Here is a 13,950-nt window from a genome sequence, read left to right as displayed (position 1 = left end):
GAATATGGCTCTATTGGCAAGTAGTGCAAAGACATATTGTGTGCTTTCACCCCCTGCTACCTCAACAGCAGATACAGATGGGTGACAAAGAAAAACAACATTAACTGTCTTAGTAACGTGTTGATCCACCACGAGCCACCAGATCATCTTCAGTGCTTTCTACTGGAAGGATCAACACCACTCATCCAGTAGACATTCCCTTATTTGGGTCCAAAATCTCCTGTTCAATTGGGGTCAGACCTGCTGACTGGGAAGGCCATATCATATGATTCACATAGTTTCCATGCTCATGAAACCATTCAGTGACACCCAGGTATGTACGCATTTGCATTCTGTTTCTCCACTCATTTATTCAGGTTTTCTTCCTTTTAATTTGTCACCTGTCTATGGCTTAGAAGTGAACCTGTCAAGTAGTGTTGAACTAATTAATTAGGGTTGATTAAATTGGCTGCTGCCTTCTGAAGTTCCAAAGATATATTGACAAAGCAGAGTAGTACTGTATATTTATATGATATCAATGTCCTATTCGAATTTCTTGGATTTTTATAGGTTTGAGTGTTTCTGTAATACCAGCACACTGATGCGAGTCATGCCCCAGTCTAAAGCTTTATCTAAAACAGATAAGGCTGTGGATTTAGTATGGCTTGGCAGCTTCCAGATGGGATTCTATTTGTACAGTATGAGTATGAGGCAGAGCCTTTCTAAAAAAAAAAAAACAGTATTTGTGCACAGTGACCCTGCCCTGGATAAATAAAGGTTTCTAAAAAATACTGCAGCTGATTACCACCTGACAAATTAAATAATCATATAGACCAGCTGGTGTAGTGTTTGGTTGCACTGGAAACATCTGGGGTCCGTTTCAGGAAGGAGGTTTAACAAACTCTGAGTCTAACCCTGATGTCTGAGTTGATTTACCCTGAGATGGGATGAGTTTTTAGTTTCAGAACAGCTGATATGAGTTGGTTCAATCAACTCAGAGTATGTTCAGGCGCGTGCACAACCACAATAAAAAGGCAGCATGAATGGAGCCATGATTCTACGATTCACCATGGTAACAACCGCAAACAAACGAGTCGGCGGAAATACTTGTGCGCACAAACAGCGAGTCTGAACATATTTCGTTAAAAAAGCAACACAGCGGTTGCTGTTGCAAAAGAGAGAGAATTGGTGTGGGAGAAAATTGCTGCTCGAGTCAATGCGTAAGCATTAACAGTGTATTAATTTCATATTTAATCACAGTTAACTTATAATATTACTGGAGAAAACCGGAATTGTATTACACCTATAATTTCATTTGGGTGCAATCCTGCGGGCGAAAAAGTAAGCTAGGCCTACTACTATATCCCATTCTGAGGCTGCAGCACCACGATCATTAACAGAACTATAATGTATAATAATGTATTTCTTTTTAATGGCTCTCACACTGGTTTGTGTCCAGGGAACAACTACAAAAAACGTTTCAGAGCGAGTCACACTTTTCTGACGGCTACAGTGGCTTTACTATTACAGTATGATCCGCATCACCAATAAGGAAAACTGCCGTTTGCAAAAAACGTAATGCGACACAAAGAATCTGCTGGGATGTTAGTGATATGAGGACGGATAAGGTATCTACATATCTGACTGTGAAAAAATTTGGAAATGAAAATACATTTAGTCGGGACTCAATATCATCTCCCAACGTAAACTCTCTGTGAAGTAATACAGCTTTTTCATCAACGAGATCATCGACAAAAGGACATGACATGTTTGAGAAAAAAACGTTTTATAATCTGCCTAACAAGTTTTATTTATTAAGTGTTTATTCATGCAGATAACAAACTGCATTCAAATGCGCCTGATACAGAATGACTGAATGAATGAGGAAATGAGTGAGAAGAAACCTCGAGTTTCTCTCAGTCTCCTCCCTCTGACACTGTGTGAGAGGGAGGAGACTGAGAGAAACTCGAGGTTTCTTGAAGAAAACCTGCTCCCGACCAGGTTAGGTCACAGACTCAGTTACCATAGTAACTGACTCTGAGGTTAAGTTACCTCTCTTTCTGAAACGGGAAACCCAGAGTTTCCCTCGTCTCAGGGTTAACAAACTCAGAGTTTTCACTAAACCTGCTTTCTGAAACGGACCCCTAAACTGTACAGTTGCCTATTTCTTCTCTAGACTGCAGCACATTCAAATGAAGAATGCCATAGGGTCCACATCTGTGTTCATCTCCTCAGCACAGGATGGTCTGCACTCCAAGTCCAGCACAACATGGTGAACATGAGGTGCGTATGACTTCACATGTTCTATGTGCTGGTTGTTTGTTATCCACCGTGCCCCAGTGATGTCTTTTAAAAGAGAAGCGATGCGGTTTGCTGTGTCATCAGCCCAGGCCTGCCACACCTCTCTGTCAGCTTTCTTCCCAGAAACCCTCTGGGTTGCATCATTGATTGCTGGGATGGCTGCAGTGTTCGGTAACACTGAGGTAACGTTCTGGTGAATGTGCAAAATGCCACCAGTTGTTCTCTTCAGCAGTCGACAGGCAACAGGCCAGCCGTCCTCAGAGCTCGGTATGAGACCCAGGTTCACTCGGTCAGCAATGTCACACAGCCGGAGCTAAAAAATAAATTAAATAAAAAGCTCTTTAATACTGTTAACTAAATTATTTCCCCAAAAATGTGTATAACTTATTTTGTGATTATTGTAATAGAGCTGATTTGATTTTGCACTAAATATCTAGGAGCACATGCTTTTTACATAGAATAGATTGAGGCCATGACTTAGTGATTTCACCTGTGAAATATTTGGAGGAGATGCAGATTAAAAGATGGCCAATGGGGTTAAAAAAAAAAAAAGAAACTTGTAAAGTGCAAAATGATACAATACATAACATTGGGATGCCTCTAATGTCTTGTAGAAAAGAGCAATTAAAATGTTTCACTGCTTCAATACCACAAATGTTCTTGAAATTACACTGGAAGAGAAAAAAAACTAAGCAAAAAAAAACAGACTTCACTTGGAATAAGTAAGGTACAAGTTGTTGCTGTCCAACTTTCTAATAGTTATAGCATAAAATAGCAAGTGTAACAATTTCAGAAATCTTGAATAACCTGTGGTTTTGTTTTAGGTCGATCTAGAGTTCAAGTTTCATAACATAAAATCTAATTTTAAAGGGTTGTGAAAAGTGCTGAGAGAACTGAGAGATATAGTTGAAATCAGTTTAGTCTAAAAATAACAGACAGAAACAAAACGGTTCAATTCTATCACACTGAGTTGCAAGGTAATAAGTGTGATGTCAAAAATATAACATTGCATATATAATTGTGTTATTGCTGGTTTGAAATAAAATTAGCTTATCAATTTAAAGGTGCAGTAGGTAAGACTAAAACTAACTTTCTGTCATATTTGCTGAAACTGACCCTATGTTCCAGTAGAACTACATGAAGCACGTCATTTACACCACCTACAGCCTGTAGTGCGATTTGCAAAAATCCACCAGTCCCTGTTCAGATGCACCAGTGATGGCCGGGGGGGGGTGTCTAACTGCGTGTCAATCACTGCTCATGCACACGCATTCATTCTCCCTTGTGGGGGAACGGGCTTAGGAGACCGTTTGGACTTTGGCAGAAAAGGGGGGGGGACTGAGAAGTTGTCTAAGTCCTGGATCTTCACAATCCTACCTACAGCACCTTTTTAAATGAAAAAAATTATCATTGTATCATCACAATATATTGCCACTGAAAAATATATTACATACAGTGATAGACACAGTGGAATAGTTGAGTTTCACCCCCAGAAATAGCCTGAATTCTAAAATGATTTAATTTAAAAAGACAAAACGGAGATGTGAACTAGTACGACCACTAGAGGGCGTACGTCAACACTTTCATCCCTGTGGTGAAGTACAATTAAGACAGAGCTAATACTGTAACTTCACAAAGCAGTATGGGATGCATATGAAAACACATTACTTGTCGGTTGTCTCCTTGGTGAACAGTGCAGCGGTCAGACACCCCGTTTGCCACAAGGTTTTTCTGTAACGTTTCAACTGCGTCAGGGTTCCACTCACAGGCGTGAAGATGACTGGCCCCCGCATGGACCAGATATGGGAGAGTGAAGTATCCAATACCTGACACAAGATACAGTTGTGATAGTCAATAATTCAAATTGTGTTAAATTACTACTCAAGTGTACAATGGTTGGACACAATTAAAGTAACATACAGTAATGGGACAGTTTTCTGGGCAGGCATTACACTTAAAGACACAATGCATCCTCAGTATGGATTGTATGATATAGGACATATGTTTTATTGTATCCCTTTTAGTGATGCTTAAGGAAAACATAATTATATTAATATTTCTTAATCAATGTAAAAACATGTCACACATTGACACAGTTCTCCCACCTGCATACAAATCCACCACAGTCTCCCCTCTGCAGTCAAATCCAGCCACCCGCAGCTTCTCTGTTATGTTTCCAGCTGAGAACATGCATTGGGTTATATCAAACTCATACCTGAAACAAAGATGAAGATATAAGTTCAGACATGTTTTAGTCATTGTCAAAGTTTTTCATTCATGTCCCCAAGACCTTCTTAGTAAGCAAATCAACAGCAAATAAATATCTGATTAGGACTGAGACTTACCTAATCCGATTGTCCACATGTTTGACCCAGCTGTGCTCTCCTAACAGCATGGTCACCACGGGAGACCTAAATCCATCCCTGGATATTTGACTCATCTTTGCCAGCCGCTTTGCCCCCAGTCCTTTGGCCACTGCACTCCATAGCTGTGGACCTACAAAATGTCCTCATTAATTATTTTGTACACATAGTAATAAAGAAAAGCGTGGGTAAGTTTGAGAACAGTACCCATTTTCTTCCATAATGGCAGAGAGAAGCAGTTGTCTCCCAACAGGAATAGGTCTTCATGCCTCTGGAAGCTGCGAGGGAGATCCCCCCTCAGCTCCTCTGTCCATCTTTCACCATGAGATTCCAACAGCTCCTGGAGGATTTGCTCCAGTTTATTACCACGTGTTCTTCCTCTCTTCTTCGTTGACAGCAGATGAGACTGTGGTAAAAACAGACAACAGGAGAAACATAAAAAAATACTTCAAAGTTGCACTAAAGTACTGCCTGCTGCTAATAGTGAAGGTTAGCTTTAATTACCTGACTCCTAACTATTTCACAAGCACCGTCTGAAGCCACCATGGTTCTGAGAGATTGCAGATCAAGTTGTGAAAGACAGGATGGTAAAATGGGCAAGAGGACTGTCCCATCCGAGTCTTTCACTAAACACAAACTCGGATCAAGAGCACCTTTGGACTGAAGACATGTCCTGTAAAATAAGACGTTTAACGCGATATAAGATTAACATTATTAAAATGAGTACAGAAAATACATTTAACTTGTTAATCAAACAATCGTTCTGTCCACCTCAGTATATCTGATTCCCATGCTTACTGATTGCTTAGCTCAGGCAGCTATTCACTCACTAACGTTAGATGGCTGATTACCTGAACTGCTGTGCATGACACTGCGACACACGAAGGCAAGGCACACCTTCCATTCGTGAGCAAACAAACAAACCCACTGTATTTATGTTTGACGGTTAAAAAGCGCAACTCTAATTTATATAAACGAAAATTAGAGATAAACGGTAGGCGAGTATTTTTCCCATGGATGTATTAAGATAACCAGGATGGTGAAGGCATGTTCCGCTCTACTCTGCCTCTGATTGGCTTTCCCTGAATTTTTTACTCTACCCTAACCAGTCACACTCCGCTTGCTTATACCTAACCAACCCAACCAACGAAGGTAACGAGTACTAGCCAATCAAAGGGAGAGTAGGGCGGGTCTACACAACGCATGTTTCTAGTCGGATTGTTATCCAGGACGGACGTTTCAAAATACTAAACTTTATTGAAAACACGGAAAAGAAGCCACGGTTTAAGCTTTTCTGCGTAAGGTACACAAAAAAATAGGTAGTTAATGATTAGTTACTGTTTTTGAAAGAGTAACGAATGATTAATTACTGTCTTTCAGAAGGGTAGTTACTGTTTTTCAGAAGGGTAGTTACTGTTTTTTGAAAGGGTAACGAATGATTAGTTACTGTTTTTCAGAAGGGTAGTTATTGTTTTTCAGAAGGGTAGTTACTGTTTTTTGAAAGGGTAACGAATGATTAGTTAATGTTTTTCAGAAGGGTAGTTACTGTTTTTTGAAAGGGTAACGAATGATTAGTTACAGTAACTAATCATTTGTTACCCTTTCAGGGTTAAACGAAAGGGTAACGAATGATTAGTTACTTTTTTTCAGAAGGTACCCTTTTAATCATTCGTTACCCTTTCAAAAAACAGTAACTACCTTTCTGAAAAACAGTAACTAATCATTCGTTACTCTTTCAAAAACAGTAACTAATCATTAACTACCTATTTTTTTGTGTACCTTATTGTAAAGTGTTACCCAACTTCTTTTTAAAAGATGATGGATACGTCTTTATTTATATTATATGTTTCTTAGAGAACGATAGCTAACGTTATTGTAATTTAAAAGAAGCAATACATCATTAACGTTAGCAGTTTGGACAAGTTGCTCGTCAATGTCGATAGATGGAGAAAAAACAGCTCGAAACACAGAAGGGTGAGTTAAAGCTGCAGTGGGTAGAATGCAAAAGAACGCCAGAATTTGAGTGATACCTCTTTCTGAAGCTCTCACTTTCCCCTCTTTATCGCACGGACAATGCATGCGCAGTGACCTGTGATTGGCCAGAGTCTCCTGTCATGGGTTACATTTCCTAAAGCCTGAAAACAGAGCCATGAGCTATAGTTTTCTCTCAGACCACTCAAATTACAATATGCTGAAAGATTATTAAGGAATTTTCGCCCACTGACGCCACAAATAAAATGCCTACCTAACATGGGCTAGCTATAAATTAATGTTGCATGCCTGTGAGAAAAAGTAATCCTTGGCCATATGTAGCTAGATGCATCAGTTTCATTACTAAATAAAGCCGAATGTATGAATACTTTTACATGATCATGTAAGGTGCAAGAAAAAGTTTAGAATTATCGTTAGTCTCAAATGGGCAAAAATAAAATAAAGTTATAGAGGCCACATAAGCCAAAGGAAAATCTCTCATAAGGAAGAACATTTATTTATTTAGTTTCAGGATTTGCTACTATTATATTAAAATCTTTACCAGATGACTATGCTGTTCTCTTTTTTTTGTGCCAGTCTAATTTAAGGGTCACTCTAGCAATTTGGTATTGCAGATTTCAAAAAGTAGTAGTAATAATCGATACAATAGAGGCCAATCCTGATTTAGAAAATGCTGAATTAGATCAAATACGTCAGCTTTTCTCAGTGAGATTTCATGAGATTTGAAATGATTGGTGGTTTCATATTGATAACCCCATTATGCTAGACTAGTAGACTTGTTGATGTTCTATGTGATACTAGATGCAGTTTTGTCTCAGCATTTCCTGTTGTAATTGGTCTTCTTAGAATGAATGAATAAATTATTAATTGATTGACTCGGTGCTACACTATGATTTTTTTGGAATATGTGTTAGTTTGTATTGTAGAGGTGTAATTGGTATGTATTTCAAATCAAGCCATTTTTGGGGATAAAGCTATTTATCTATCTGCTTTTTAACACATTAGATCAGTCATTCCCTTACACTTTCTGCTTGCAGTGAGATCTAACTACCCCATCCTCCCTGATGTCTTCTTAAGTAATGAAAAGTGACACCAGATTTGAAATGAGCTACAAGTCATGAGTACATTTGAGTTTGCAGGTTGGAACATCTGACAGGTTTTGTATTAATAATGTCTTCCTCTGGAGAAGTTGTAAAACAGCAGGGATCCTGACTGATGGAAACCTATTTCATACAGTCCAAGATGGAGGCGTACAGTAGCCTAGCTTTTCTACCTCTGGTCCTTACCTTCAGGGCATACTGAGAGTGAAGGATGTTTGGTTCACTCTCCAGGCCGTATATGGTCCAGCCCTCCCCTGTGTGTCTGATAAAGTGCCATCTTCTTGCTTCCATGTATAGCAACAAGGAGGCTATAATGGCTGTATGACTGAGCTGAGTCAATATTGACTATCCCTTTTAATGTTTTTACCCAAAGAGACTTAGCAGGGGGCTTTTATACAGCTTGTGTGGTCAGAATGTAATTAATATTACTAGCCACGAACACACAACCACATAGACTTGAAATTATGAGCTCATGCAGAGTTTACAGTTAAAACTGTTAACAAAAAAAAGGCTAAGGCTGTGATAAGTGTTGATTGCAGTGTGGCTTCTGAACACAAGGGACTTACTGTTTAAGAATATATATCATTAATAAAAGATCAATAGTTATAACCTTCTGTTAAGTTATTATGTCAACTTGGAAATATTTATTAACTGGCTACTTTTGACAAACCCCCCACATTTCTATTAAAAGGGCTTTGTGTCAATTTCAGGCAAAATTAAGTTGTAACCCAAGACTTTCATGACCTGGGCTTGTTCCAAATGCAACATTTCATAATGTTATCATCATTAATATATAATAATAATAATAATAATAATAATAATATATATATATATATAATATGAAAAAAACGTTGAAAATATTTGAGCTAGTAAATATAAAAATATATACAGTATATGAGAGTAGCACATCTTTTGACAGAATTTTGTAGTCATTTATTGATTATAGTCTTCTATTTGTAAATACTGATATCCATACCTGATCAGATGTCTCCTTTAATTTTACTGCACATGTTTTGCTTCTTACAGTATTGACCATGAGCACATTACAGCGACCAACATCTGTTCAACAACAAAAGTACTCAGTAAAAATATTCTGCAATTTGCATTCAAATTAAAAAAAATGACACAGATGTGAGGAAAGGAATCTGTGGTGTTTTATTTTCACTTTAATGTTGTTTTCACCTGTAAATGCCATTTGTTTCACACATGAAAACTAGTTTCAAACAATTCAGAAGTAAAATGTCAGTTTAGCATGAGTTCACTCACTATGTTTTAGAATCAGAATTAGCTCTTATTTGTTAATATTATTTATAAGGAATATGAGGAACATTTTTGGGGAACTAAAAGGATTTCTGCTGAGATCAATTAATACATCGGGAGCAAAACTACTCACTCCTCTGTTATGTTCTCAAAATATATTGGTTTAGTTTTAATTTATCCTGACATGGAACAATATACAACATACTTCAAAAATATACAATTCACCACGAGACATTCAAAACAAAGAATACAGTTTAAATAAAGTTTGATATGAAAAACAATAAATTGATTTACTTGATAAACACAAGCTATGTGTTATGAATGGCATTGAAAAAAGTGAACATCTCTTATTTCCATAGCGGCTTTAGTGGAAAGTGATTTGCTCTGAGGACCTCTGCAGTGTTTCCCCCTGCTCTCTGGAACCTTTAAACTACACATGGAGCAACACTAATTCATTAATGAATTAATGCAACTGGTGGCTACTGCTAATTATCTTCATGAATACACTCCTTCACAGTCTCCTCCCTTGGGTAATTCTACAGGCGAGCAATACAGCATATTGATGTGATCTAAATAGGACCTTCAGCTGTGTCCTTTGTTCCTTTTTGTTTTACCTGTCCTGCCCCTTTAAGATTAGACATTCAATCTAGGCGTGTTTCCTGCTGCCATTGACTAAAACCGAGAGCTGGCATCCTGCGGGGGGAAAGCATAAAACAGCTTTACACTTTTGCGTCCATACAGGCGGTTATTTCTTATTTCTAAAGGATTTTTTATTTATTTTTTTTATACCTGAAGGCATACTGATCATATGAACTAATGTCTGTGAACGCCTACGGTCATTTATGATTGATCGAGATGATATAAATGTGAATCGGTCAAGGTCCGCGCTCCCAATGCAACAGCCACGGCTGGATTTTCAAGCTTCTGGTGGGAAACATCTGCTGCAAGCATTTGGATGAATTTCTAATATTTCTTTTTAATTTAATATTGGCTGGTGAGATGATTGAGATTGTCGGTGTTTGAGCAGCGTGGGAGCCTCACTGTGGGAATGACATGCTGCAGTAAAGACGGGAAACTGGAAATAATGGATTAGAACACAATGGATTGACGTGACTGCGACACTTTAAACGAAAAACAAAAATGCTTTACAATCTTCGCATTGTGCTGAAATCCTTAATATGACTCAGTAAGTCGTTTTTTTTTATTTATTTATTTTTGCCAGTGGACTGTGTCACATTGACTGAACAGTATTTGTAAAACCCATCAGCTTATTATCTGAACCGTTTCACAGTAGCTATAACAGCTGATATTAACCCAAAGAAGAACTGAGGACCGATCTGAAGAGAGAACACCATGTCGGCGGTGATGATAACCCGAAAGGTGCGAAAATGGGAGAAGCTCCCTGGAAAAAACACTTTCTGTTGCGACGGACGGGTGATGATGGCCCGGCAGAAGGGAGTCTTCTACCTGACCCTGTTCCTCATCGTTGGGACCTGCTCTCTCTTCTTTGCTTTCGAGTAAGTCCATTTCCTGTCTCTGCCTCCTAATGAAATGATAAATTCTGATTTGCTCCAGGAAGTGCTCACAAGTCACTTTAAGCCTCACGTGCCTCTTCCCAATCCCCAAATTTCCAATATTTCGATAATAGGCTAGCTGACAGTATGTTCTACTGAGTAACCTTATCCAACATTGTCCAACTTTAATGCTGCAACAATCTGTCAATTAATCGATAAGTTGATCGACAGAAAATGAATTGGAAGCTATATATATATATATATATATATATATATATATATATATATATATATATATATATATATATATATATATATATCATCACACACACACTAATAGATTCATCTTTTCCAGTCATTTTTTGAAAAAGTATATCTAAATACTCTTCCAGGTAAAACATCTGAAGATGTCACCTTTGGGCTCTGGGAACTGGTGACAGATATTTTTCAACATTTTATAGACCAAAGATTCATTGTTTAATCAAGGGAATGTAGGATTAATCATGTTATTTTCAGGGCTGCAACTAACAATTTTTTTTTTTTTTACTATTATTATTTGATCATTTGCTCAATCAACAAATTTTGTCAATGAAATGCCATAAACTATACTTTCCCAGAAGACAAGGTGATGCACTGAAATTCCTTACTTATCCAAATAATCTTCAGGTTACTTACAGTACTATTGTATATGACAAAGATGGTATATGTAAAATGGTAAAATACTCTATATTTAAAGGTCCTATGACATGCTGCTTTTTGGATGCTTTTATATAGACCTTAGTGGTCCCCTAATACTGTATCTGAAGTCTCTTTCCAGAAATTCAGCTTTGGTGCAGAATTACAGCCACTAGAGCCAGTCCCACAATGAGCTTTACTGAAGGCGCTGACACACCAAGTCGATAATCGGCCGTTGGACAGTCTGGCGAGGTCAGTGACTTGAGTCTGTTCGGTGTGTTCCGTGCCGTCGTCCGTCAGAGGGGCCGTCGGCCTTCATTTTGGCTGATTTGACATGTATAATCAGCGGGGCGGGCACTGCTGGCAGTTGGACTCAAATGACCCATCTGATTGGTAGAGTGCTAACCCGGAAACCGGGAGCGGAATGAGCGTGACTAGAGTCTCTCAAAATTTGACAAATCTTTTAAACTGACCTCGATCTGAAATGAAGACAGATTCAGCAACTGCCTATTTCTCGCTTAAAATGTTTTCAGAAACACGTTTCGGTGAACCTTTTTAGTACAATATGAGATTGTATTCTGAACAAGCCGCCATGACAGTCTGTCAGACCCACGTGACGCGTTCGTCCAATCAGCTGCTGGTTTTCATTTTTGGGCGACAATACAGATTAGCGCCGCCTGCTGTTATGGAGACGTATTATGTCTCGTCGCTTTGGTGTGTTCCGAGGCACTGTTTTGACCAACTTGAGGAGACCTTTTCTGCCGAGAGTCGGCCGTCTGGTCAGTGTGTCTGCAGCTTTAGGATGTGCCATTTCTGTGTCTGTAGCTTTAAATGCTATTGAGGAGGAGAGAGGGGGGCAAGGTGGAGGGTGGGGGCGTGGCCTTGACCAACTGCCATGCTTTGCTTGTTTTCAAGCCATGATGTCTCTTTCTCATGGGCAGGCCAAATTCTCTGGGCGGGCAAAGCAGAGAAAGGGGAGGTAACCTTCCTCTTTATGACATCATAAGGAGGAGATTCCAGATCGGCCCATCTGAGCTTTCATTTTCTCAAAGGCAGAGCAGGATATCCAGAGCTTGGTTTACATCTATCGCCATTTCTAGCCACTGGGGGACCAGTGAGTGTTGAGCGTTGGACATTTGTAAGCGTCTAAAATGTACTTAAAGGTAATGTGATTCTTTGGATCAGTTCTTTTGTCTCAGTCTAGCTGTAAGCTGATCTGTAGCCCCCTGTAAGGCCTTCATTTGTAACAAGCAGTTTTGATAAGCTCCCAGGTCCACTGTGGATCCACATTGCTCAGGAATTCAGTCCCAGACAGAAAGGTTTATGATTGACCACATACTGAGGTGTTAAATATTTAATAGCCCTAGCTGTCCAGCTTCTCCTCTGGTTTAAGAAGGGAAAGCTGACTTTTTTTCGTTGTCTCAGCAGTTCTGTCTCAAACCACTACTTGCACAAATCCATTGGACTCATTAGCGCTGTAAACACTGGCTCGGATGCAGCATGTGAACCCAAATCCTGTCAGCTAAAGCTGCACAGAGGATTGTTTTTAAAATGAAGAACATGAGTTTGAATGATGATTGTAAAGCAGCCCTGCTTCTCATTTAGATTGCATTCTGTTTTTGTCCTGCTTGTTTCCTCTTTCGTCTCTCTTTTATTGACAGTTTTTAAACTGACAAATCAGGCACAATGATTTAGCACAAAATCCTACTCTGTAACACAGTAATCCTTCTCGACTGTCGGTGTGTTTCCAGCTACCAGGCCAAATGGATTTGGAGCATAGCAGACAAGAGAAGTAGCTGCTCTCACATAGTGCCAGGCCCTTCCCATCTCTATCGGCTCTGCACTTTAATGGCCTCCTGCTTTCCTTTTGAGTCCGGACAGAAGGATCTCTCGGAGCAAAAAGAGAGAGATGATACTTCTCACATCATCCAGAGCCCAGAGGAGGCATTGTGGTGACTAATGGCTGGAGGGTTGTTAGCATGCTATGTTCATATTACAGTTGAACATAATTATCTCTCATGGGGGGAAGGATAATAACACAGAGATTGGACCCAGACAACATGGGGGTAATTCTCCAACTCGCCATTAGACGGCATGTTGATAAGTATCTGATTTAAACCTCTGACAGAGCAATAACCTTCTGCAAAAAGACTGAGGTTTAATGCATTCACAAACTGCCCATTTGCAACTACGTTTAATAGAAGCATTACAACTACAAGTCCAGTCTTTCTTAGTATGAATGTTGTAGGGTGGATTCAGCTAGTATTAGTTCTTCAATCTGCTGATTAATTTGCTGATTCTCATTAGATTCATTGTTGTTGTTTTTTCAATACAGAAAATAGTTAAAAATGGCCATTCTGAAAGAATAAATCAGGATAATGGATTGCCATGGAACTTGGTACAGGCATTTACTTTGTGATCCCCTAACTTTTTATCTACCGCAACCATCAGGTCGAAATTGTTATTGTGCACTACTTTGGTTTATAGTTAAATACCTGCAAATCTAATTACATTTCCATCGGCTGCAGCTGTACTTTGTGTTAAGTGCTAATGAGCAAATGTTAGCATGCTGCAGCATGACTGTAGACTCACAGTCTTGTTAGTTGGTTGTTTTGTCAGCGAACAACAGAGTGGATTTTTTCACTCATCTTGTGCCAAAGATGAGTGAAACAATTAATCGGTTATCAAAATATTAAGCAAACAATATATTGAGTTATCGACTAATTACAGCTACAGCAAATACGATTTATAATCTCGTCACTTTTC

At 38.9% G+C, this 13,950-nt stretch overlaps 2 protein-coding genes across 6 annotated transcripts in view; one reads left to right on the top strand and one right to left on the bottom strand.

Annotated features, from left to right (window-relative positions):
- Positions 1-1,748: 1,748 nt before the first annotated feature.
- Positions 1,749-5,731, bottom strand: tyw2 (tRNA wybutosine-synthesizing protein 2). Of its 2 annotated transcripts, XR_013502586.1 has the most exons (8): positions 5,495-5,731; positions 5,148-5,316; positions 4,851-5,049; positions 4,626-4,776; positions 4,386-4,495; positions 3,949-4,106; positions 1,967-2,593; positions 1,749-1,883 (listed from the first exon to the last, which is right to left on the bottom strand). XR_013502586.1 is itself a non-coding variant. In XM_078260312.1 (7 exons), exons 1-7 carry the CDS (start codon positions 5,545-5,547, stop codon positions 2,168-2,170), a joined length of 1,266 nt encoding a protein of 421 aa, XP_078116438.1. In that variant the 5' UTR covers positions 5,548-5,731; the 3' UTR covers positions 1,903-2,167. The 2 variants fall into 2 exon arrangements, 1 of the variants encoding a protein (XP_078116438.1); XM_078260312.1 differs by lacking the exon at positions 1,749-1,883 and having other exon boundaries at positions 1,903-2,593.
- Positions 5,732-6,405: 674 nt separating this feature from the next.
- The window catches only part of zdhhc9 (zDHHC palmitoyltransferase 9), a 33,091-nt gene continuing 25,546 nt past the window's right edge, over positions 6,406-13,950 (top strand). Inside the window, exons 1-2 of one of the 4 annotated variants that reach the window (XM_078260315.1) lie at positions 8,810-10,181; positions 10,287-10,512. In XM_078260315.1, the coding sequence (XP_078116441.1) occupies positions 10,349-10,512 (164 nt within the window). In that variant the 5' untranslated portion in view covers positions 8,810-10,181; positions 10,287-10,348. Of the gene's footprint in view, positions 6,618-8,809; positions 10,513-13,950 lie in introns of those variants that run through there. The other 3 variants (XM_078260316.1, XM_078260314.1, XM_078260317.1) reach the window with 3 other exon arrangements.

The sequence above is a fragment of the Sander vitreus genome, chromosome 10 (assembly GCF_031162955.1).
Source record: "Sander vitreus isolate 19-12246 chromosome 10, sanVit1, whole genome shotgun sequence".
NCBI classification, from domain to species: Eukaryota; Metazoa; Chordata; class Actinopteri; order Perciformes; family Percidae; genus Sander; species Sander vitreus.
Note: the sequence above shows the minus strand (reverse complement) of the source record. Positions and strands in the feature narration are given on the sequence as shown.